General features: G+C 45.1%; 2 protein-coding genes across 2 annotated transcripts in view; both read left to right on the top strand.

Annotated features, from left to right (window-relative positions):
- Positions 1 to 1,288, top strand: part of WDR88 (WD repeat domain 88) — a 38,902-nt gene extending 37,614 nt beyond the window's left edge. The window contains exon 12 of the mRNA XM_056862365.1: positions 1,109 to 1,288. Within this exon, the coding sequence (XP_056718343.1) occupies positions 1,109 to 1,288 (180 nt within the window). The remainder of the gene's footprint in view (positions 1 to 1,108) is intronic.
- Positions 1,289 to 1,343: 55 nt separating this feature from the next.
- LRP3 (LDL receptor related protein 3) lies at positions 1,344 to 24,371 on the top strand. Its single transcript, XM_056862364.1, has 7 exons — positions 1,344 to 1,413; positions 9,829 to 9,876; positions 11,360 to 11,495; positions 15,128 to 15,336; positions 16,945 to 18,031; positions 19,357 to 19,489; positions 23,481 to 24,371. Exons 1-7 carry the CDS (start codon positions 1,344 to 1,346, stop codon positions 24,300 to 24,302), a joined length of 2,505 nt encoding a protein of 834 aa, XP_056718342.1. The 3' UTR covers positions 24,303 to 24,371.
- The last annotated feature ends 1,774 nt before the right edge of the window (positions 24,372 to 26,145 follow it).

The following is a 26,145-nucleotide window of genomic DNA, read 5'->3' as shown; positions in this document are numbered from 1 at the left end:
GACTGGACGGGCCTGGGTCTGATCCAGCAGGGCCTTTCTTATGTCATTATATTATATGTAATTATATTAGGTGCTTCGGGACACAGGCAGGATGGTGCTGCTGCAGCCGTCTTGTTTGGGGGCTTCCTAGAGGCACCTGGTTGGCCCCTGTGTGAACCGACTGCTGGACTCGACGGGCCTGGGTCTGATCCAGCAGGGCTTTTCTTATGTTCTTATTATAATTATATTATATATAATTTATTATATTATATTAACATATTATATATAATAATATTAGGTGCTGTGGAGCACAGGTAGGACAATGCTGCTGCAGTCGTCTTGCTTGTGGGCTTCCTAGAGGCACCTGGTTGGCCCCTGTGTAGACAGACTGCTGGACTCGACGGGCCTGCGTCTGATCCAGCAGGGCCTTTCTTATCTTCTTATTATAATTATATAATATATATAAATTATTATATGATATATAATAATATTAGGTGCTGAAGAACACAGTCAGGATGGTGCTGCTGCAGTGGCCTTGTTGGTGGGCTTCCAGGAGGCCCCTGGTCGGCCCCTGTGGGAACAGACTGCTGGACTCCACGGGCCTGGGCCTGATCCAGCAGGGCCTTTCTTATCTTCTTATTATAATTATATAATATATATAAATTATTATATGATATATAATAATATTAGGTGCTGAAGAACACAGTCAGGATGGTGCTGCTGCAGTGGCCTTGTTGGTGGGCTTCCAGGAGGCCCCTGGTCGGCCCCTGTGGGAACAGACTGCTGGACTCCACGGGCCTGGGCCTGATCCAGCAGGGCCTTTCTTATCTTCTTATTATAATTATATAATATATATAAATTATTATATGATATATAATAATATTAGGTGCTGAAGAACACAGGCAGGATGGTGCTGCTGCAGTGGCCTTGTTGGTGGGGTTCCAGGAGGCCCCTGGTCGGCCCCTGTGGGAACCGACTGCTGGACTCGACGGGCCTGGGCCTGACCCGGCGCGGCTCCTCCCCGCGTCGCTCCGCTCTCCGGCGCCGCCCTCTGGCTCCTCCCCGCCCCTCGCCTGGCTCCTCCCCCAGGCCGGCCCCGCCCCGCCCCGCCCCCCCGCCGTCCCCTCAGAGGCGCGGCGTCAGGCGGGGACGGGCCTGGGCGGCCGGGCGACGGCGGTCTTGCGGCCCCGTCGGGACGAGGCCGGCGGCCATGGGGAGGCGGCGGGACGCTCCTCCGCCGCCGCCCCGCAGCCCGGCCCAGGGCCGCCTCCTCCTCGGCGGTGCCGTGAGGGGGGAGAAGCGGCCGTAGCCGCGACGCACCTCCCTCCCCCCTCCCCCCTCCCCCCCCGGCGGAGGGACCCGCCATGGACGCGGCGTCGTCCGCAGAGCTGCGTCCGCCGGGCACGTTGGGGCCGCTGGCTGCCCTCTGCCTGGGTGAGTCAGGGCCGCCGGGCGAGGGGGAGAAGGGCTGGGGGTGGGGTGGGGTGGGGTGGGGTGGGGGGTTAGGAAGCCCCTTCTCTCCCACACAGCCCCAGTGATAGGGGGCTTGGAGGGAGGGAGGGGGGTGCAGGCGAGGGAGGGAGGCTTCTTTTGCAGAGATCGGAGCAAGCGAGCCCGTTACCGTGTGTGTGGGGTGGGCAGGGGAGCCCCCCGCTGGCTGTGCATCCGTGGGGCTTGCTCCTAGGATGGAGGGAGGCTTCTTTTGCAAGCGTGCAACCCTCCCCCCCCGCCCCAAGCATGCTTACCTAGGAGTAAGCCCCATAGATACACATCCAGTGGGGCAAGCGAGCGCCTGGCTGTGTGTGGGGTGGGCAGGGGATCTCCCTACTGGCTGCGCAACCTTAGGGCTTACTCCTAGGATGGAGGGAGGCTTCTTTTGCAAGCATGCAACCCCCCCCCCCCAAACACGCTTACCTAGAAGTAAGCCCCATAGATACACATCCAGTGGGGCAAGCGAGCGCCTGGCTGTGTGTGGGGTGGGCAGGGGATCTCCCCACTGGCTGCGCAACCTTAGGGCTTACTCCTAGGATGGAGGGAGGCTTCTTTTGCAAGCATGCAACCCCCCCCCCCAAGCACGCTTACCTAGAAGTAAGCCCCATAGATACACATCCAGTGGGGCAAGCGAGCCCCTGGCTTTGTGTGGGGTGGGCAGGGGAGCTCCCCACTGGCTGCGCATCCTTAGGGCTTACTCCTAGGATGGAGGGAGGCTTCTTTTGCAAGCATGCAACCCCCCCCCCAAGCACGCTTACCTAGAAGTAAGCCCCATAGATACACATCCAGTGGGGCAAGCGAGCCCCTGGCTTTGTGTGGGGTGGGCAGGGGAGCTCCCCGCTGGCTGTGCATCCTTAGGGCTTACTCCTAGGATGGAGGGAGGCTTCTTTTGCACTGAGATCGGAGCAAGCGAGCCCCTGGCTGTGTGTGTGGGGTGGGCAGGGATGTCCCCCACTGTCTGTGTATTCATGGGGCTTACTCCTAGATAAGCGTGCATGGGGGGTTGCATGCAAAGAGAGGGAAGGAGACAGAAGGGGGAATCAGTGGAGAGAGAGGGGGGCCCGGGCAAATGCTTGATCCCCTAGGCCAGGGGTTCTCAACAAGGGGGGAGTTCCCCCCAGGGGGGAATTTTAGGGTGGGGGGGTTGGACCACTATTCAGCAAAGTGTAATGTCTGTAGATTATGTGCAATCTGTAAAACTGTAGGTTTTTTTTAGTTAGACTATCTTGGGAAGGGGGGAATTCTATTCTGAACAAGGGGGGAACGGAGCAAAAAAGGTTGAGGACCACTGCCCTAGGCTGTCGCTCGTTGCCCAGTTAGAGACTGGGAGGAAGGAGGGGGGAAAACATGCCATGCACTTATATTAAATGACCACCCCAAGAATGCTTGCTTGTATAGTTGCCACAACCAGGGAAGGAATCTTTTCAATTGAAATGATATATGTTGTAATCTGATAGCTTGGTTTTATCATATTTTGTAATCTGCCTTCGGATTCACTGCAAAGTGGGTTTTTTATATCGTACTTGTAACCCACCTTGGGTCCTAGTGGGAAAAGCGAACTATAAATGAAAATAATAATAATCTGGAGCAGCCAGCATGCAAACTGGGCATGGAGAAATGGGTGACATAACACTCAGCAGAGAGAAATGCATTTGTGGTTTAAATTGAACCCTCTGATGAGTGCTGTACATATGTCCAGAGGAAGATCTGTAAGGCAGGGCCATGGGAGGACAGCAGTGGGACAGGCACACAAACTGGGCATGAGGAAGAGGGTTGATGTGGGCAGGTTCCCGGGAGAGATGGCATAAAAGTCCAATAAATAAATAAATCAAGAGGTACACGTAACACCCAGCTGAGAGAAATGTGTCTGGTGCTTGGAGAGAGTTCTTTTGATGTGCCGTACATATGCAGAGCGGGCAGAGAGTGCACGCACGAATCGTGCAGGGACATGCGTTCGGTGTACACTGGCCACTGTGAGTATGTGTGCTTTTCTCTGCCCCCACACGATAGGATGCTGCAGAATGAAGTGACATCAGCTCTGTTTGCTCAAGGAAAAGCATAGATTTCTGCATCCACATTATGCTCAGCATGGAAATGGTTCAGTAGGACAGCGGCTATCATTGCTTTAGTGATATAGTGATCTTTGGGGGTTTTTACTTGTGACGGTTGAGGCTTTTCTGAAAAATCTCGCTGCAGCTGGAGATAGCAGATCTTGCAAAGTTAGTAGCTTGTAGTCAGTAACGCAAGCCTGGTGGGTGGTTGTGGCTCACTTCTGTTTTGCAAACAGTTAGTGTGGTTTGTTCTAACAGCTTTCTTGATGTGTCGCCCATAACACTGTATAGAGTCCATTGAGGGGAAAAAATAGATTCTTATAACAGAACATCAGCACCAAGCTCATTTAAACTTAATAGAAAATGCACACTGATGGTATTTATTAGACAGAAGCATTTCAGAATGGAAGTGCCTTGCTGGTTCACAGAGAAATCTCTTGATAATGCCATCATGAGGTAATCATGCAAATATGCTTTTGCCAGCTTAAAAACACGGTTTCTGTAGCTAGAAAAAAAGGGAATCTAGAAATCTAGCTGGCCTGAATTGAGTAATTTGTCACCTGGGAAATTGGATGGAGGAATCTGAAAGGAAGGTTTCCAGACTTCATGGCTACGAGGGGTCTGCCTTTCGTGGTTCCTTGAAATCTGTAGCGTATCTGTGAAACTTATGCAACTGGACTTTGATTATTGATTATCACCGTGCAAATGCATTTGTTAAACAGAATACATTTCTTTCTTTCTTGGTTGCCGGCAACAGAAGATATTGCATTGATGAAAATAGTACTGAAATCTTAGCTAGTTTATACCCAGTTTTTACCAAGTTGAACCTTTTCCCTAGTTTTTTCTTTTGTTTTGGGATTTTCCATTATAGAGAAAGATGGAATGGATGGTTTTTAACTGATGTTTTCATCTGGTTGCTGGTTCAATAGTGCCAGGATGGCGGAAGATACTATTTTTGCTTTGTTCCCGTGTGCTTCACCTCCCATTTTCCCTCCTGCCTAGATGAATCTCCATTTCACGTTCCCAGCAAGTTTTTCATTATGAAGAGCAGGTGCAGTATACATATAATCCGCCTCTGACTGTTTTGCTGTAGTTCACTTGATGATGGTCTTGTATTTAACAAGGAATCTCTCCAATCTGCTAGAAAGTTCTTAATGTTCTTATCTAACTGCCCCCCTTCCTTTGCCCACAAAGATAGACAGACTAGATTGGAAGAGATGCTCCGAGGCAATTGGTGTTTGCTAAACACTTTAACCTCCCTTGGTCTGTTGATATTGTACTTTCAATGCAAAAGGCGGAAGGAGGCCTTCCTCCAATGGAAAATTCCTCCCTTGGTGGAAAGGTATCTTTGGATCCAGTTTTTGGTGAGCTGCAAGGAATTTAATACATTAGTTCGTAAATTAACTGTAGAATTATTGGAGGCTGTAGAATTTGGGTCCCAGATTATAAATGGGCAAATATCTAGTTTTCATTGGTATTCTAGAGGTCAAAAAACAAAATGTGTGCACTACTACATTTCTACTGTTGCTCTATGTCTCAGCCCTAGTGCCTTCCTACAGCCTAATGTACCACTTTCCGACCATTATAAACAGAGATGCTTTGAAGATAGGTTTCTAGATTAAGGGGCATCTTAATTTTATGGAATAAGGTTGTCAGCATTTGATGGAGGAATTCGCACACCAGTTCTGCCTTTGCAAACTACCTCTTGCCTACATTCATACATAACTGCAAACCATGGTTAACTCTGTCCTTGGGGAACAGACCTCTTTTTATTCCAAATGAGAGCCATGGTTTCTGTAATACTGCTCTGCTAATCTGCTAACCAACAGTGTAGGCTTAACTCTCTTGGAGGCCTTCCCCTGGAATCTCGTCCAGGTGGCTGTCTGAATTCAGACACCGCCTACTACTTGGGGGATCCTTCCATAATTTCTCATGTTTGCAAGCAGTATGGCCTTTGCTATGACAGGCTTCTCAGCAGGGAACCCATTCCCTCCAGTTTTTCTTCTCACCTCGAAAAAAGTCTTGAAGACTGTTTTATTTAACTGTTGGTTCCCCTTCCTGAATATATATTTCCCTTTCCCTCTATAAATAAGCTTGTTTTAAAGTGTGATTTGATTTTGTCACATAAAGTATACTGAATGCAAACTGGCGAGACACGCAGTCTATATATACAGAGAACGAACAAACCAACCCGCTTGATTTTTTTGAGGAATTTAGAACTGAGTTAAGAAAGCTCAGTTCAGTTACCATGTCCTGGCAATGCTCTCTAGGCCAGGACACTCTGTTTCTCCCCAATCCCCTCTCACATGTTGATTTCCTCCTGTCTTTCTTGATTTGTTCTGTGTCAGTCAGGTGAACAAGAGTTGGTTCTAACTAAGAATTTGTAGCAAAGCATGTTTTTAAGCAGGTTTGCAGACCTTATATTCGATCGAAACTGGAGATGGGCCCAGAGGTGCCCTTCCATTTACGGAAGAAATCCTTCCATTAGTGGAAAAGCACCTTTGGATCCAGTCCCATAGTTTGGAAGCCAGCTGGTTAGACACTAAAATGGAAGGAGGAGGAGGGAATCCACACGTGAGAGGGGAGAAATGGAAAGCAGAAAGTGTGGCGGAGGAAGTACGTGGGCCAACTAGATGTTCTTGATCCTCTGAACCGTGCTGGGATCAGAATGTGACGTCTGAACTGGACCTGTGCCATTTACAGATGTGTTCCTTTTGCCATCTTAGTCCTGGTTCTTCTTCAGCCTAGTAGGTCTTTCCTCTGCCTTATGGTATAAACTGAAACCATTTTGTTGAGAGTGATTAATCAAACCTAGGGAGCTCTGACCTGGATGTCCCAGTCTAGCCTGATTTCTTCAGATCTCAGAAGCTAAGCAGGGTCAGCCTTGGTCAGTATTTGGATGGGAGACTACCAAGGAAGTCCAGGGTTGCAATGCAAAGGCAGTTCACGGCAAAACACCTCTGAACGTCTCTTGCCATGAAAACCTTATGGGGTCGCCATAAGTCGGCTGCAACTTGACGCCACTTTCCATCACCAGAGAGCCATTCTGACTTGCTTAGACTAAGAAATCTATACTATTGGAAGAGAAGGCTTGATGAAGGATGGCTGATCTGATTATTTTGGAATATTTCTGAGTGAAGTGAATATTTAATATGGTGTGGCACCCTGGGATAGAGGTTTATTAGCGTTTGGCACCGCTGTGATTAAAAACAACACAGCATAGGCCTTGAAGCTAATGAAATAATTGCTCGGGATCAGCATATGCATTAACTGCCTAATAAAATAATATGTTAATGGATAATACTAATTAATAAACATGTAAGGAGCGCTCTAATGTCACTGCTCTATCCCCCTGCCATCTCTTAACTGCTTGGAAAATGCAAAAGGCAATTTTGCCACTTCACATTCCAACACACACACACCCCAAATTGAAATTTTGCCAGTTCTTCAAGTTTGTTGGCTTCTTTAGGAGCTGAAATACTGTGAGGAAGCACTATAAAGTGATCCTTTAAATTACTGCATTTAAACGGGGTGTTGTCTTAAATTTGCATACAAGTTTCAGTTATGTCCAATAATCAAATTTTATTTCGATACAATATCAGCTCTGAATAAAAATCAAAGTTAGGTTAAAATAATAAAAAGCTGATGGTTCTGGGAAGGATGATTTGAAGAAGAGGAGGAAAGATCTTCTATGGGGAAAGGTTTTCAATCAGCCGTTTACGAATCCCACAAGACCGGAGGTATGTCCAATAATAAAAAAATGTGTATAACATTTTCAGAAGAGGTTGACTTACATTCAGGGTTGTCTTCCTTTCAAGTAAATATGGTGCTACGGAGGGATACAAAAAAATCCTTTTTGTTGTACTGTCACAGTGGTCAGACCTGTCAGCAACTGGCGTAGCAAATTCTTTGTGTTAACATAAAAAGAGACTACTTTGGTTATAATGCAACATTATTAATATAACAATTTGTTTTCAGTGAGATCGTGGTGGGCATTCTGTTGTGGATGTACTCATTGTTCTTGGGCAAGATTTTAAATGTGAAAAATGCTGAATTTTTGCATGCTCGTATAAGGGCAAACACCGCTACGTATACCCTACAGATAACGTCAATGCTGCCGCGAAATACAGATTTGCATTCTACTGTGTATGCTTTTGTCATGCATCTACTGGCATGGCTTGAAGGATGTTCCTTTGCCTGCATCTGTGCTTCATGGATAGGGTTGCCAACCTCCAGGTACTAGCTGGAGTTCTTCCGCTGTTACAACTGATCTCCAGCCGATAGAGATAAGTTCACCTGGAGAAAATGGCCGCTTTGGCAATTGGACTCTATGGCATTGAAGTCCCTCCCATCCCCAAACCCCACCCTTCTCAGGTTCCGCCCCAAAAATCTCCTGCCGGTGGCGAAGAGGGACCTGGCAACCCAATTTATGGACTATAGCTGTTGAAGAGGTAGTGAGGAAGAAAGGATTGCAGTGACTTATTTGTACCTCAGTAGTGTTTAACGTTTATGCAGTGTTTTCTTTATTAGCCTTCAGAATGTGTCACATAAGCTTTCTCAGTAATCCTTACAACAACCCTGTAATGTATGTGGTTGTTATTATCCCTGTCAGACTGAGGGAGGGGTAGGAGGCTTTAAGAGGGGAGTGGACATGTTCATGGAAGAGGAGTATTAATGGCTACTGGTAAAAATGGATACTAGTCATGATGCATACCTATTCTCTCCAGGATCAGAGGAGCATGCCGAATTTATTAGGTGCTGTGGAACACAGGCAGGATGGTGCTGCTGCAGTCGTCTTGCTTGTGGGCTTCCTAGAGGCCCTTGGTTGGCCCCTGTGTGAACAGACTGCTGGACTTGATGGGCCTTGGTCTGATCCAGCATGGCTTTTCTTATGCTCTTATGTGGGAAGGTTACTGAGAAAATAGTGTCTTGCCTAAGACTATTTTGAGTTTGTTGCTAAAAAGAGATTCTTGAGCCACGGACTTTCCCTATCCAGAGCTCACTAGTGGGTAGTAGGTTATGCTAGTGGGTAGCTGGGTTAGTCTATTGAAACAAAAATAAACAGAAGTCTTATGGTACATTAAAGACTAACAAACAGTATAATCCTAAAAAGAGTTACTCCAGTCTAGGCCCGTTGATTTCAATGGGTTTAGACTGGAATAACTCTGCATAGGATTGCACTGCATATGCTAATCCTGAGTAAAATTTGTGGGGATTAGAGCTCACTCAACTCTCAACCTCAACTTTGACCATATAATTGGGCAAACTGCTACCTTTCCAATGCTATCCTAAGAAGAGCTGCACCAAGCCAATGGGCCCAGAAGGGTATGGCTCTGCTTAGTAAGTGCACTGTTTATGTTACTGTTCTCTTTCCTATCTAGAAAGCAGTTTTAAAATTAATTAGTTCTTTGGTCTTGTCAGCAACGTATACACAGATACATTCTTTTCTTAAGGTTGTGTGAAGAACAGGGAAACATAATAGTATAACATGAATATCATATTATGAAAATGAGAATTTATCAAGTGGTAAAAGGGGAGATATGAAGTAAGCAAAGATATGTAATTGAGTTTAAATAATGTATGAGACATATCCAACAGTAGCTTCTTGTTATTGTTAGGTATAAATACAGATGCTGAAAGGTAGAACTGTTTTAAAAAAATAACAACATGATATTGTACCTAAAGTTCAAACTAATGCAGTAACTGGTATAAAAAGGTGGAATTCATATTTTTGTTTAGTAATAATTTTTAACATTGATAGAAAATATCCTAGTAGTAAAAAATAGCAGGGATTCCAATAATAATGTTTCAGGCGGTTATTTGACCTTGTTTATGTTTATGGTTTTTTTCTTTTTGTTCTTCCCCCTAAAATCCCTTTTTTAATTTCTGTATCCCATATATAAAAATCAATAAAATTTTTTTTTAAAAAAAGAATATAATGTTGGTTCTTTTTAGAAGAACATGGTTATTTTTTTTACATTTCTGTTCTACCTTTCTTCCATCGTGGAGCTTAAGACAGCATAGACATCCTTCCCAGGGGGACTCCCATCGAACTACCAACCAGGCCCAGACTCACTGAGCTTCAGCAAAGTTGCTGCATCCTGTGGCTTCACACCGTACTGTAAAATGTTGTAGATAATTTGAAAATTTTGATGTTGCCAATGTAATTTCTAACAAATCCTTTCTTTCTTTCTTTCTTTCTTTCTTTCTTTCTTTCTTTCTTTCTTTCTTTCTTTCTTTCTTTCTTTCTTTCTTTCTTTCTTTCTTTCTTTCTTTCTTTCTTTCTTTTTTTGTATTTTAAAAACAGTGAATCTCTTCTTTTCTGGGAAAATTGAAAGTGCCGTACCTTCATTAGGTAGGATATTCCTGTTTTCTATTTATTTATATTTCTTCCATGGAAACTCAAGGCAGCTTACATAGGGGTACCTAGGTCGCCTGTCACCTAGACCTTGACCTAGGGTTGCCAGCCTCCAGGTAGCAGCTGGAGATCTCCCGCTATTATAACTGGTCTCCAGGTGCCAGACATCGGTTCACCTGGAGAAAATGGCTGCTTTGGAAGGTAGACTCTATGGCATTATACCCCATTGAAGTCCCTCCCCTCCCCAAACCGTGCCCCCCTCAGACACAATCCCAAAAATCTCCCGGTATTTCCCAATCCAGAGCTGGCAACCCTACCTTGACCAGACTTAGGCCTACTTAGCTTCAGCAGGTTTGCTACATCACTTGTTACTGATAGATAATAAATCACCTTCAGTGTGTAGAAGAAGGCACTTTTGGAGTTTAAACCTGTATAACGACTTTGGTATTGCAGAATACAGATCCGAAAGAAATATCAGGCTCTTCCCTGAAGCACCTTTTTTCAGATTTCCTTGTGGAATCCAGATTGAGAGTGGGATTGCTCTTCTGTTGCTTTTCACATCACCTGCTTTTCACATCCTCTAACTTAATTTGTCACTCTGAAAAATAATTAATATGCAGTAAGTGATGCCAGAGCCAAGTACTGACTCTCAGAAACCTTTTCATTACAGCAATCTAATTTTAGGCTGTACATACATACATACATACATACATACATACATTTATTTATTTATTTATTTATTTATTTATTTATTTATTTATTTATTTATTTATTTATTTATTTATTTATTTATGGTAAGTGTAAAATCACAGAGAAAGCAGGAAATGCACTGGCTACTTGAATGTAGAAGGGGAAATGCAACTGCGCCTTCATTCAGAAAGGAGGAATTCCCCAGTGTAGTAGGTCCCTTTGCTAGAGATGTTGGGACTTGAACCTGGAGCCTTCTGCATGCAATTCATGTGCTGCAGTTCTGAGCCACAACCCATCCCCAAATTCAGAAGCAACAATGTAGCAACAGATCCCACAAACTGCTGCATCTGAGAACAATTTTAGGATATTTTTTGCAAAAAAATTCAAATGTCTTGAAAGCCCTGGTTTTAGGAAAAAGGAAAAATCAACCACTTTGCAGAAGAACGAGGCTAGAAAACTATGTTCTAGTTATTTCATAGCTGGCTATGAATTTCTTCTGGTTGCTAGGAGGCATTTCTAGTGGGTTTATGAGTGGGCTTTCAGCACCTTTTGTTTTTTAGCAGATTTGTAAAAAATTCTTTTATCATATTCTCTTGACTGGCTCGTTTGAAATGATCGACCCCTTGTAGAAGATGTCTGTTGAACTGCGTCAGGGTCAAATAATTTGCAAAAGTAAAAAGGGCATGAAAGGATAATAAAAAGCTAACACCGATAATGTTTAACTACAGGTGAAGGCTATGGTGGCAACACAGGCATTTTTAGCACTGAGCATTTTTGTTGCTGTCATTAGCTTGTAGTGGAAAACCGGAACAGCACACTGAGCGACGTGGAGTCATCTACAGCCCTTCCTGGCCATTAAACTATCCTCCAAACGTTAACTGCAGCTGGTACATTCAAGGCGATCGGGGTGATGTGATCACTATTAGGTAAGATTGGTGATTGGTTTAATTTATTAAAATTGTAGTCCTCTATAGTGGAGATTCAGGTCCTGCTAAATTCACCTGTTAGTTTATAGCCTGTCTTTCTCTTTAAATAATACCCAAGACAGATAACAGGCAATAAAAATAAGGAGTATTACAGATCTTCATAAAAAGAGGTAAAACAACACTAAAAAGCTGATCAGCATTCAAAACAAAAAGGTAAGCGTATATGTGAAGGAAATTTCTTTTTTCATCAGTGAAGTTAACTTTTTTTTTAAGGCTTACACTAAATCTTTGATATAGGTTAGGCTGAGAGATAACCAATTGCCCAAGCTTGCCTGAGACACTGGGCACCACAATTTAAGAAAGACATAGACAAGCTGGAATGTGTCCAGAGGAGGGCAACAAAGATGGTGAGGGGTCTGGAGGTCAAGTCCTATGAGGAAAGGTTGAAGGAGCTGAGTATGTTTAGCCTGAAGAGGAGAAGACAGAGAGGTGATATGATAAGCATCTTCAAGTACTTGAAGGGCTGTCATATAGAGGAGGGTGTCGAGTTGTTTTCTGTTGCCCCAGAAGATCGAACCAGAACCAACGGGTTGAAATTAAATCAAAAGAGTTTCTGTCTAGACATTAGGAAGAATTTTCTAACAGTCAGAGCGGTTCCTCAGTGGAACAGGCTTCCTCAGGAGATGGTAAGCTTCCCTGGAGGTCTTTAAGTAGAGGTTAGATGGCCATTCTATGACCTTAAGCAGATGATGAGAGGGAGGGCATCATGACCATCTTCTGGGCATGGAGTAGGGGGGTCACTGGAGGTGTGGGGGGGTAGTTGTGAATTTCCTGCCATGTGCAGGGGGTTGGACTAGATGACCCTTGTGGTCCCTTCCAACTCTGTGATTCTATCAACATAATTTGCTGCTATTTGAACAAGCTGGTGAATCTTTGGGCATGCATGCTTTTTCCTCCCATCATACACTCTTCAGAGGCTTCTGTTTTCATGGCAAGCTGCTGTTGAAGTTGAATAGTTTATACTTTCCCCCTCGAAGTCAGGATTCTAAACCTGTATTAAACCACAGTTTAGAATTTGGGTTTCCTGGGAAAGAGCAAACCATAATTTGGTGGTTCTGGCGTAATGGTTTGGTTAAACATATCAAAACCGTATGTGATAATGTACAGAAGCTAGAACCCAACCTTGGGATTTCTGACCCTTCCCCACAGTACTGAGGAATTCCAATGGGAATAAAAGTTTGAGATATTGTTGCTGGGGTACCAAAAAAAACCCCCTATCTATGCCTGGGATTTAATTGAGGGATGGGGGTAACTGTGACGGTCTTCTTTTCAAAACTGAACAAGACAGAAGTTTATTTAAAACAACATAACTGAGGTAAATATAAGCAATGAACAAAGAGAAGCGGGATTGCAGTTTTTAACCTTTCCAAGAAGGCTTTTCCCCTATGTTACACTCTTGTTAAATGTTATAATGAATTTACAACAAACCGCTCAGTAACAGTTTCTGGACAGTTTCAGGACACAGTACTAAGCACACTGTCTCACTGTGGTAACCCTTTTCACCCGACTGTCCCGTCTAACTTCCAACGTGGAACTTTAAACTGACAAAATTCAGCTGTAAAAATCTTGACGGAGCCCTGCTTGTACTGGCTCCCCCATTGCTAGGTGGTTTGTTTGTTTCTCTCTCTCTGTCACGCCATGCTCTAATTAAACTAATTGTGGTTACTGTGATCATCCGAATGTGGGCTACTCCACTAACTAGGGTTTGTTAGAGTATTATCAAACCAGCATATTGAAACCTTAGTTTGAGTCACAGTGAGCCTTGACTGTAGTTTTTATTTGAGTGCTAACTTCCCGGCTTAGTCCTGCCATTTCCCAGAGCTGCCTTCCTAAGCAGGGAAGTCTTAAACAAAATATTTCTTTGTTATGAATTTTAATGCAGAGAGAGTAAAACAATCCAAACCAGATAGTTAAAACCATCTGGTTGGATTTTTATTAAAAATCTATTTTTTTAAATACATGGCTGTTAATTGATTGGAACAAAATAACACATTTTAGGTAATCCCATGGGATGGTTGACACCCCACCCCCCTTTGAACAGGAGATCCTCACCACTATCGCACCATATCTTTTGAAAAATCTCAGTTTCAAAGATGGCTTGCAGTTCACACTACTACTGTTATACAGCTGACATTCACTTCATTGGTACCTGTCTGGACAAATTACCTGGTGGATTCTGTCCTGTACTACTTTAACAGAGAGACAGAGACTTTGACCCTCTGACCCATGTTTACACAAGCTCCTCTGGACTTCCGTAGAAGCTTCAAGTACTTCAGGCTTGCAAATGAGGCTCTTTGTGCCCGGCGTAAGGTTACACACCATGCCAGTAGCAGAGCTGGGAATACAACCAAGGTTTTCTAACTTCCCATTCTCTTGTTCTAAACAGTTAGGCAGAACATTTTTAATGAGCCAATTAAGGTTTCAGCTGTGTTCTCAGCCTGCCCTTACTTAGAGAGACTGGCAAACAACGGTAACTTCTCTTGTTTAATTGGGAGACACAGTTGCTTTACTGATAGCATCAATAATTCCCTCCCCCCTCACATAGGGGAGGTGAATTAGATACCCAACTTCTGCCAATTTCCAAACATTTGATTTAAGACTACCAAACTTTAATTGTTGTTGTTGTTTTTTTTAAAAAAATGTTTGCTTGTTGAAGATATTAATTTTCTGCTCTCCTGCCTCAAGGGCACCCGGAGTGGCTTACCAAATTAAAACAATATAACAAAAACCCCTCAAACAGTAAAACAATCAGATAATAGCAGAAATACCACAACATACCCAGAAGAAGCCAAACTCCTCGTAAAGCAGCTGAAAATAATAAATCAGACATAAGATTAAAGATTAAATAACCATACAAACCCCATCCTGACTGCTGAAAAAGGAGAGTCTCACAAGCTTTCCACAGCCCAAACAAGCTGAATCAAAATTAAATCATCCAGAGACAATATCAAAGCCTAGCAGTGAATTGTTGGTTTCATTAAAATCCCGCTGGAAAAACGTTATTTTTACTGATTTCGAGAAGGCCAACAATGAAGAACCTTGATTGATTTAATTAACCAAAGTGTGTATTTGATGAATCTGCAAGGCTAATTTTAATTGCCTGGGCTGTAGGGGAAGGGTAAGCTCTTAAAGCTGTTTGATTATAGGGAATGAGAGAGAAAATACTAAAGATGGCTTTTGCTATTAACAGCGAACAATGTCTTCAGCGTGACTTACGTTAGACCTCCAGAAAGCTTTTCAATATGGCATACTGATGAAAAGAAGCCCGGAATGAGGGCGGGCTGTAAATACAAATAAATAAAAACTCCTTTGTCCGGTTCAGAGTTTCTCAGCTGACCGGCATGTATTATATTGTGGTGGTCTGCACATGATGGAAGTTCCATCAAAGTCTGCCCTCTGAGGACTATTAACTTGCATCCTGCATTAATAATAATTGTTAGTTTTTAAGGTGCTGCTGGACTTTTATTCAATGAAGTCAATCAAACGTCATTTTTTAAACTATCAGTGACTCCCTCCTGATATGTACGAGAGCCATCTCCATTCATCTGTGCTCCTTTTTTTTCTCTTGGCAGTTTTAAGAACTTTGATTTGGAGGACTCCCCAAAATGTTCAGTAGACTGGCTAATGATTGGCCCATCTTCCAAGCGGGAGGAATACCGAGTGTGTGGATCCTTCATCCCTCCTTCTTTCATCTCTGCCAGGGATCACGTCTGGATAGTTTTCCATGCAGATCCGTCAAGTTCAGGGCAGGCGCAGGGATTCCGCCTTTCTTACATCCGAGGTAAAAGCTTGTCTTGTTCTAATTACTCTGTTGAGCCAGCGTGGTGTTAAGAGTGGTGGTTTGGAGCGGCAGAGGCTAATCTGGTGAACCAGGTTGGTTTCCCCACTTCTGCACACGAAGCCAGCTGGGTGACTTTGGGCTAGTCACAGCTCTCTTAGAGCTCTCTCTGCCCCACCTACCTCACAAGGTGTCTGTTGTGGGGAGGGGAAGGGAAGGTGATTGTAAGCCAGTTTGATTCTTCCTTAAGTGGTCAAGAAAGTCGGCATATAAAAACCAACTCTTCTTCTTCTGATCCTCCTCCTCCTCCTCTCAGTTCTGGCTCCCAAACATCAGTCATCCGTTACATTTATATATTGGGGTAGGAGGTATTAACCTCTTCCTATCCTCACAGCAGTTCTGTGTGGTGGGTTAAGCTGAGGGGGAGGCTTGTTCAGAGCACAGTCTGAAGGTACACGATGTGTCCCAGCTGAACCTGAGGAAGTCTCAGTCTGGTCAGTGCCTGGATGAGAGAATGCCTAAGACCCCCCTGTGTACCCCAGATGGGCAGGCAGGTTGTACGGCAAGCTAGCAAACAGCCTTCATGGCTGAGCAGGAATTCAACCCTGCCTCTTCTGGTCCAAGCAGAACTCACTTGCTACTACACCACTCTGGCTATCTGAATTAACACCAAACAATATGTGATGGTAGTGAACTCATGTATTTGACCGTGGTTGCAGGAAGGTTGATTTTCGTTGGGCCAGATTCAGGGGAGGACTGAACCCTCTCCATGCCTTTCCCCCCACAAATAATCCCTGCAGGCAGCATTTGTATAGCTAGGTCCCAGTACCATAAATGAGCTCATCAGGAAGGAGGTACCTGCTTGAAGGATGAGGGGTGCAGCTAATGCCACAGGTGTGAAGTGTATGCAGCATCTGCTTTCCTTAAGCCCTGTTGGCCCTTTGCACCTTTACACATAGATAGGACAGACCTACCTATAAAATTCAGGGCTTAACTTGGGTATGACGTTTGATGCAACACGGGGCTGTTTTCAACTGATTACTTGGATTGTGGCAGCTGGGTGTTTTCCCATTTCCTGTCTCCCCCCCCCCCCCGTCCATGATGATACTCTACTCATTGCAAACGGTCACCAGACTGGTTCGCCAGAAGTAGAAGCTGTCGGTTTGCACACGGGCCCTAACTATGTGAGCTTCTGTGACGGTGTTTATGGTGAATGCATTGAACAGCCATTTGCTACGAGCGGGGCACAGCTGCAGGCAGAAGGAAAATGCAGCCACCGTGAGCTTTACCAGTCATGTGGACTGGCTTGGAATTTCTGTAGAGGTCGATGGGAATTTCAGAAATTGAACCCTTCTGATCAGAGTTCTGTTTGGAACAGGGTAACTGAAAGACCAGGTGAGTGTGTGTGGGAGAGTTTTACCCGGAGGAAGACAGGACTGTTGGCAGAAGAATCTTGTATTTGGTGAGAGAGAATCTGAGAGTGCTGCAGACATACTGCTCCAAAGTTTTGGGGGGGAAAATGTTTCCAAATAGGACTCTGTTTTATGCTGGGTTTAGTGTCAAGCAATAAGTGCTTCCCAAAGTTTGTAACATGCCCCTCTTCCTTCACAGGAAAAATCGGCCAAGCCAATTGCCAGTCTGATGAATTCCGTTGTCTGAATGGCAAATGCATCCCCAGCTCTTGGAAGTGCAATTCAGTGGACGAATGTAGTGATAATTCAGATGAGAAAAACTGCACCGTTCCCCCAACCGAGCCCCAGTCCAGCATCTGTCCGGCGGGAACGTTCCAGTGTAGCATAGCCCATTCCACCAAGTGCTTGTTAAACGAGCTGAAATGCAACACGGTGAAAGACTGCAGCGATGGCTCCGACGAAGAAAACTGCCCCGACCTTTCATGCGGCAAAAGGCTGAGCAACTTCTATGGGTCTTTCGCTTCGCCGGACTTGTTCCGCTCGGATCACAGCCGGGCGGACCTCCGCTGCACTTGGTACGTGGACACCCAAGACAACCGCCACGTCCTCCTTCAGCTCGATCTGCAACTGGGGTACAACGACTACGTGAAGGTGTACGACGGGCTGGGGGAGAGAGGCGACAAACTGATGCAGACCCTTTCGTATCACAACAACAGGCACTCTGTGAGCTTGGAGTCTTCCAAGGGGCAGCTGACTGTAGCATACCACGCCCGCTCGAAGAGCACCGGCCATGGTTTCAACGCAACCTATCAGGTGAAAGGCTACTGCCTGCCTTGGGAGCATCCCTGTGGCAACGACGAGGAGTGCTACTCCGACAAACAACACTGCGACGGCTGGTGGCATTGCCCCAATGGCAAAGACGAAGAGAACTGCCCTGCCTGCCAGAAGAACGAATACCCGTGCGAGGGCAACAGCGGGCTGTGCTATTCGTTGCTCGACCGGTGCAACAACCAAAAGAACTGTCCCGACGGCTCGGACGAGAAGAACTGCTTCACCTGCCAGCCGGGCAACTTCCATTGCGGCACCAACCTGTGCATCTTCGAGACGTGGCGCTGCGATGGCCAAGAGGATTGCCAGGACGGGAGCGACGAGCACAACTGCCTGGTGATCGTGCCCAGGAAGGTCATCACGGCGGCTCTCATTGGGAGCCTGGTGTGCGGGTTGCTCTTAGTGATCGCTTTGGGATGTGCCTTTAAGCTGTACTCCTTACGGACCAGGGAATACAGGTGAGGATCAATGGGTGGATTCGCTTGTTAGATAATACTTCTAGAGGGATGGGTGTGCTAGTCTGCTGCAGCAAAATAAAGCAGGTGTCCAGGGGCTCCTTAAGGTAAAGGTCCCCCGTGTGACCACCGGGTCATTCCTGACCCATGGGGTGATGTTACATCCCGACGTTTACTAGGCAGACTTTGTTTGCGGGTGGATTACCATTGTCTTCCCCCAGTCATCTTCGCTTTACCCCCAGCATGCTGGGTGCTCATTTTACCTACCTCGGAAGGATGGAAGGCTGAGTCAACCTTGAGCTGGCTACCTGAAACCAACTTCTGCTGGGATCGAACTCAGGTCGTGAACAGCGCTTGGACTGCAGTACTGCAGCTTACCACTCTGAGCCACGGGGCTCCTTAGGGACTAACAAAATCTATCCCAGCATAAATTTTTATCAGTCAGGGTTTACTTCATTGTATGCTAAATGTAGATAGTGTTTAAGGAGCCTCCAGACTTCTGTTCCGTTTAACTTTTTAATAGTGACGTACAAGGAGAGCTAAGCAAAAATCACAGCAGCTATGAACATAACAATACTAAAAAAGGGACACAGATGTACACTTAAGCATTTATACATTTATTGTAATAAAACACGCTAATACAATACAAGGAGGGAAAATCAAAATTGCCCCTTAAATTTATTTATGGTTTTATTTAAAGTGTACATTTGTGCCCCCCTTTTTTAGTATTGTTAAGGTCATAGCTGCTGTAATTTTTGCTTAACCTTTTAATAGGGCTTTTTGTTTTCTCTTGGGGCAAGGTTAATGTGGGGATTCCCAGGTCAGTCTCTGGGAATGTCTGTTCCTTAAGAGTCATCCATAAGAAATGACCATTCCCACAGTTACCTTTTTTGTCACTGTTAAATACTTCTTGACTTTACTCTGTTGGTTTTCTAGTGTAAGCAGGCCCGGGTTTTCAACATGTCATACTGAGCATTCTAGCCAACAAACAGATGACTTGATTTCCTCCCAAGGGATTGGGCCAGACTGGTTGTTCTTAGCTGTTTAGTTCTGAACTAGAAGTGGAGGGAAAGGTACCAAAAGGAAGCTGAAGCAGCAGTTGCTCATTTTGATTATGCCACTACAATCACTGCTTTTTTTCCTGCCGTATGAATCAGTCAGAGTGCCAAAAATGAGATGATTGCTTCAGTAATAAATCACTAGCAATGCAATTTTGTGTAAGCAAATGCAAAAAGAGAGACAGACAGGAATCAATATTCAGGGTAATCTGTGTCAATCTTCAATTATTTCTTTTCTCCTCTCCCCTCCCACTTCTATTGTTTTTCCAGGGCATTTGAAACCCAGATGACCCGTCTGGAGGCGGAGTTTGTGAGACGTGAAGCTCCACCTTCCTATGGGCAACTGATTGCTCAGGGACTTATTCCGCCAGTGGAAGACTTCCCCGTTTACAATGCATCACAAGTAAAATAATCCTCTGTAATCACCTACTTATGCATGGCAACATCAGTAGCATTTGAATTGGAAAATGCTTTTTCATACCGACAGGATCTAATCATAGAATCATAGAGTTGGAAGGGACCACCAGGGTCATCTAGTCCAACCCCCTGCACAATACAGGAAAATCACAACTACCTCTCTCCCACGCCCCCAGTTACCCCCACTCCATGCCCAGAAGACGACCAAGATACCAGTAATGAAGGTTTCTGCAGCTCCCAGCTTTTTCCATGTTAATTATCAGGTACATGTGGGGCTGTTTCAGATTGGGACCACTGCATGAGAGGAAGGGGATTTAAGCCCCTGACATCATTTTCCAAACCTGAAACGACCCCAGGGAGACTACCCCCCCCCTTGTCTCACAGTCCCAATCCGAATCAGTGCCCCATGCCCCTGATAATTAAGTCTGAAAATTGCTGGGAGCAATGGAAACCTTTATATCTGAGTAGCCCCTTGGGAACTGAAACATAAATTATCGTGCTGCAATCAGATTTACCTTGGTTGATGATTTTTTTATTATTGAAATATTTACATCCCACCTTTCCTTGTGGTTCAAGGCAGATTGTAATGGAACAGGACAGACTTTATTCACAGTCATGGACCATCAAGTCTCCTAACAGATCAGAATTAAATGCATACGTGCAGATTGTAATAATGGTTAAGACATCCCCGGTGAAAACCAGAGGCGAAATAGCAAACCCAAGATATCCCCTGCCCTTAAAAAGACACCTGGAATTCAAACCCCCTCAAAAGCCTTAGCAAACGGGCAGGCCTTGCAGCGCCTCCAAGGAGGAGACCCCTCTCACCTCTTCAGGGACCCAATTCCACAGAGCTGGAGTCACAATGGGAAAGACCCCAGGTCTGGTCGATGATGGGGTGGCCACCCTAAGTGGTGGGGTATCCAACAGATGGCTGCCTGATGACTAGTTGGCACACAGGGAGGCAGTATGTTTCACACCACTTGCTCCAAAGTAGCTCCATGTAGAAGAAGAAAAAGAAGAGTTGGTTTTTATATGCCGACTTTCTCTACTACTTAAGGAAGAGCCAAACCGGGTTACAATCACTTTCCCTTCCCCTCCCCACAACAGACACCCTGTGAGGTAGGTGGGGCTGCGAGAGCTCTAAGAGAGCTGTGACTAGCCCAAGGTCACCCAGCTGGATTCATGTGTAGGAGCGGGGAAAACAAATTCATTTCACCAGATTAGCCCCCGCCGCTCATGTGGAGGAGTGGGGAATCAACTCCGGTTCTCCAGATCAGAGTCCACTGCTTCAAACCACTTTTTTAACCACCACGCCACGGTGGTAGTTTAGTTATGCTTTTTCCAGAGTGTACATTTTGTGCTTTTCAGAGTATGTATTTTTAAAATTACGACTTCTGCACTGGGGAAACACAGTTTTTAATTTTTAGAAGGAAGGTTAATTTATTTATTTATTTTTTTAAGTGGAAGCTCTAGTTGGAAGCTGATGGTTCATTGGACAAGTGCCATGGAAACCGTTTCATGTGGGAGCGAGGGATGTATCATTCCCACCTCCTACATTACACTTGTTGAAAGAAAGTGGGTTGGTCCTTCTTATTGGTAAAGAGTGAAGCTTGCTTGATTGAATGTTACACCACCATCATTTGTGCAGGTCACTAGTGCTTTCAGATATTTTGGCATTCCTTTTCTCAAAACGGCGAGGTGGGTTGGGATTAAATCAGCTTTGAAAACAGTGGCTTAGAGGGATTTTTTGTTGCATTTATTCCTGAAAGTGTTAGTCAAGACGCACGGCCATCAGTTGATAAAAATCTTGTTTCGAGAAAGGAAGAAGGTGGCTGCAATGCTCCAGGATCTAGAACAGCGGTTCCCAAACTTTTCGGGCCACCGCCCCCTTGGTTCCACAAACTCAACCCCAGTGCCCCCCTGCCCTGTAAAAACCATTATTCAAAATAGGGGTTTGCATGACTCACTAAAGAAGATAATAACAATAAAATTTTAAAACAGTAACAATTAATTGCACATCCATTCAAAATCAAATTAAAACTTAGTTTTAATTAGTTGAAGTTTATTCAACAAAGCTGATGAACTTGATCCAGTGGTACCAGCTCTACAAAGTCTGGAAAAAATTCTGATAGTTTCCACCAAATTTGGCAGCATGGTGCCATAGCTTGATCTATTGTAAATTAGTGAGCAACACAGTTGAAGGGGCCTACCTCTAGCACCCCCCTGCTGCCCCTTTGCCTCTTAGTGCCCCCCTAGGTAATCCCACCGCCCCCCAGGGGGTGGTACTGCCCACTTTGGGAACCACTGATCTAGAAAGAATCTACAGATAGCACCAAATGCCTTGCAGGCCTCATGCTGCTGCCCCCCTCCCTTCGCCCAGATTTCTGAAGAATGAAGTGAGGAAAGGCAGCGATAGCAGAAAGCAAATTTATTTTGTCAGATGTCACATGAGCAACTAAGACATTTCCCTCTCCAGAATATTGTTACAAATACACTTTTTGTGAATGGTTGCCTTTTTGGTTTGCATTTGCTTTTTTTTTTTACCCCCAGCGCTGCTAAATATAACCTGCTCTGCGGCATGATACTATTACAGCCGGTGCTGTGTTTGTAATTATGCAAGCACCGAGGAGATCTGCTTGATGTTTTTGCTTAGTCGTTGTGTTTTTTTTTTGGTCTTCACCTTTTTTGAGCTTCAGCTTTTGACATTGCAAAGAAGCATTTTATGATAAGGACAAAACTGAAGGGACTGACAGCTCGCAGCTAATCATGATCGTTCTTGAATTTATGAGGTCAGGGGGTAATGTTCAAGAGAGAGAAATGGAAGAGAGTACTTTTGGGTGGGCTGAGTTGTGTAATTGCTTTGATTTCCAAGCATGGCTTCCTTCACATCTTCATTTTAGGAGGGGTCTATTTGGAGGGTGGGGTGGATTTTACTGTTTGTTTAGGTTCTCTTTTTCCTTTTCCATAAAACATTATGCACATGAGATCCCTGTAGTGTTAAGAGAGTCAACAAGAAGTTCGAACCATAGCAGTTAACAAATAACGAAGAGATTGTATGACAATAATTCCAGTGGAGTAGCCATGCTAGTCCACTGTAGCAAAATTACACAGGAGTCCAGTAGCACCTTAAAGACTGACAAAAATGTATTTCAGTGTAAGCTTTCTGAGGCCAAAACTCATTTCCTCAGATGGATGTAGGAATCAATGGATGTAGAAATCAATGGATTAGGGGACTAGAGCAACTGCCCTATGAGGAGCGGTTAAAACACTTAGGGCTGTTTAGCTTGGAAAGAAGGCGGCTAAGGGGAGACATGTTAGAGGTCTATAAAATTATGCATAATTTGAAGAGTGGACAGGGAGAATACAGGGAGAATACCAGAACACGGGGTCATCTCCTGAAGCTGGAGGGCGAGAGATTCAAAACTGATAAAAGGAAGTGTTTCTTCACGCAACACATAGCTAAATTGTGGAACTACCTGCCCCAGGATGTGGTGATGGCTACCAACTTGGAAGGCTTTAAGAGGGGAGTGGACATCTTCATGGAGGAGAGGGGTATTCATGGCTTCCAGTTAAAATGGATACTAGTCATGATGTATACCTATTCTCTCCGTGATCAGAGGAGCATGCTGTATATATTAGGTGCTGTGGGACACAGGCAGGATGGTGCTGTAGTGGTCTTGTTTGTGGGCTTCCTAGAGGCACCTGGTTGGCCACTGTGTGAAAAGACTGCTGGACTTGATGGGCCTTGATCTGATCCAGCATGGCTTTTCTTATGTTCTTATGATGTCAGATCATCTGAAAATTAATGTAAAGGAGATAATTGATAGTATATACAAAATATAGTGTAATAAATCTGTTTAGACCCTGAAAATAAGTTTTTGGGAAGTTGGTTGCAAGGCACCGTACAGGAAAATGCCTGCGCCAGTCTGTCAGAGGAAGCAAAGGTTAGGAAAAACCCACAATGTTTGTCTTTACAGGCCTCCGTCCTGCAGAACATCCGAACGGCAATGAGGAGGCAGATGAGGCGCCACTCGTCCAGACGTAACTCCTCCCGCCGGCGCTTGGGCCGGCTGTGGAACAGATTCTTTCACAGGCCACGGGCAAGAGGTCAGATCCCCCTATTGAACCCCACTCACACCTCGCAGACGGTGCTGGGGGACGGGATCATCAACCGCACAGACGGGGCGGCCACACAGAGCCTCCCCCCTTCTCCTGAAGGAGCTAACGTCGAAACAGAGAACTGCAGCCCGGATCGGGAACCCCAGGAATCCGAAAGCAGCAATGTGCAGCTAGGGACAGAAGCTGCGGAGTTGCTGCCCTTGGGTGTTTCGTCGGACGTTTGCACGGCTGCCTCGGCAGACTCGGAGAACAGGCACGGCAACAAGCCCGCAGGTGCCGACGCTACCTCCAGTGGTGAGGCTAGACAAACCAGCAAGGTCGATTCAGGGAAAACATTTAGAGACCCTTTGTCAGAAAGGGTTACGGAAATACACCCGCGTGGGAGGTCGGTACCCAGAAGGACAATTGCAGAGAACCGAAGTTCGAACAGGAGTAGTTTGCTGAGTGAAGAGCCTTGTAGGCTGCCCTTTAAAAAGTGGGAGTCTATGTACTCTGACAGCCCGACGAATGTTCCCATCCAGCTGGAGGGCCAACACCGCTGTTGTATGCATTCATATCACGAAGAACCGTTGGGCATTCACCCAGCTTGTTGCCATTCCATGGAAGTGCCAATACTAGAATCCCCTCCCCCGCTCTCCGAAATCAGCCCCAGCGATGATGAGTCTTTACTGGTTTGCTGATGGGACTGTGCTGGACTCTTGATGGGCTTTTGTGACCTTTTTCAATTATGTTGTGATGCACACCATTCATAACCCGACAGAATCCGCCTCCTTTGCTGTTTCTCACAGGTCATTAATCTCCAGGGGAGCTGAAAACAGACAGCAAGATTAAATGAGAGTGTATTTCACATTATCACATTTTTTTTTAAAAAAAGGTTTCATTTTAAACATGCTTTACATAAAAGACACAGTTACTATTTTCCAAAGGGCTCAAAATCTGAACTGTTACCATCTCGTAATGTTCCATTTATTTTATCCCAGGAAGGTCTCTAGCTACTGGGCCAATGTCATTAAAAAATAGTTCCGGTGACACCTTAAAAGGACAACTATTCTATTCTGGCATAAACTTTTTGCAGACTTCATTCCACTTCGTCAGGTGCATGGAGTGTTATCAGTTGGCAGATATATTTATATATGTGTGCAGAGAAAGCAGGTGAAGGGGCTAGTTCCCTCCTTGGGGAGGGGCTGTGGCTCAGTGGAAGAACCTCTGCTTTGCATGCAGAAGGTCCCAGGTTCTATCCTCAGCATCTCCAGTTAAAGGGACCAGGTGGTAGGTGATGTGAAAGACCTCTGCCTGAGACCCTGGAGAGCCGCTGACGGTCTGAGTAGACAAGACTGACTGATGGACCAAGGGTCTGAGTCAGTATAAGGCTGCTTATAACCATGTTTCTTGTTTGCATCAGCCGTAGTTTTTCTATTGACTATAATTACCTGTGCCAGGATGCCTCTCCAGTGCCCCCACTTCACAATCTATTGTGTGGTTACCAGGGAGAGAAAGAACCCAGGGGATCCTGTATGGCATCACCATTGTAACTCCTGATAGCGGTTACCCCTGTGAGAAGCAGTGGGAAACCCTCTGCTTTGCATCTAGCCCCCACGAGGAGCTGAACCAAGAGCCTGAAGTCCTGGTCCTTGACTCATGGATGTCTGAGCATCTTGTACCCTGAGAGAGGATCTGTAGTTGCAATATGACCCTGCCCTAAATCCTCTGGCTTGTTCTCTTTTGCGGCATTCCCTTCCCTCTGCACTGGGAGATCCAACAGTGAGCTTTGCTAGAGGGGATTCAGCTGGCAGGCAAACAGGCACCAGACACAAGTAATTATTACTGTGACTGCTCGACTGGAAATATCCAATTATTGCCAATTTAGAATATTTGTTTAAATTAAAGCTATGTTTACACTGCCCCAGGGCGAATTGTTAGTAGAAAACTAAGGCCACGCAAGCATCACTTCCTTTCATTACTTTAAAAAAACAAAACACGCTCTACGCTCTCGCCTACTTGCCCCTGCCATGATGATGGCCATAGATATCAAGAAATGGCAGTGACAGCGAAAGGTTCTTTGTATACTGCAAATGGAGAAACAGTGTTTGCGTTTTCTGGTCATTCTGCCACTCTAATAACAAAAGGAGCCAAATTTCGATTACAGTGGGGGTTTCAGCAAAGTCCCTCTTTTCCAAGGGGGTTTTGCAGTGGCTAATGCCATCGCACTAGTTCTTCATGGCCTGCATATTGAGCTGCTGTTTCACGTAACATTTTTTTTTTTTAAAAAAAATTCCTTCCAAGGAGCTTCCTGGAGTTGGCAGAGGAATCAGAAGTGTTCAGACCATGCATAATTCCCATAAGCTTTGGCACGGATTAGTCAGTGCTTTATCCTCAAGCCAGTTGCCGGGTTGATTTTCAAACTGTGTTCATTGGAACGCCGGGATCCATCAGATACTCATCCAGAGTTCTTCAATGAGAAAATGCAATAACAGTACAGAAGCTTGCCCAAAGGTTTGTCTGCTGTAGCCGACCTTTTCCTTT

The sequence above is a fragment of the Euleptes europaea genome, chromosome 17 (genome assembly GCF_029931775.1).
Source record: "Euleptes europaea isolate rEulEur1 chromosome 17, rEulEur1.hap1, whole genome shotgun sequence".
Classification (NCBI taxonomy): domain Eukaryota; kingdom Metazoa; phylum Chordata; class Lepidosauria; order Squamata; family Sphaerodactylidae; genus Euleptes; species Euleptes europaea.
This window is presented reverse-complemented; position numbering and strand designations above follow the sequence as displayed.

Bases quoted from the DNA above. Each gene is read 5' to 3' on its own strand.
- LRP3 (XM_056862364.1), top strand. From the start codon at position 1,344: ATGGACGCGGCGTCGTCCGCAGAGCTGCGTCCGCCGGGCACGTTGGGG. The intron at 15,337-16,944 runs GTAAAAGCTTGT...CTTCCTTCACAG, and splicing joins CCGCCTTTCTTACATCCGAG to GAAAAATCGGCCAAGCCAAT. The intron at 18,032-19,356 runs GTGAGGATCAAT...TTGTTTTTCCAG, and splicing joins TTACGGACCAGGGAATACAG to GGCATTTGAAACCCAGATGA.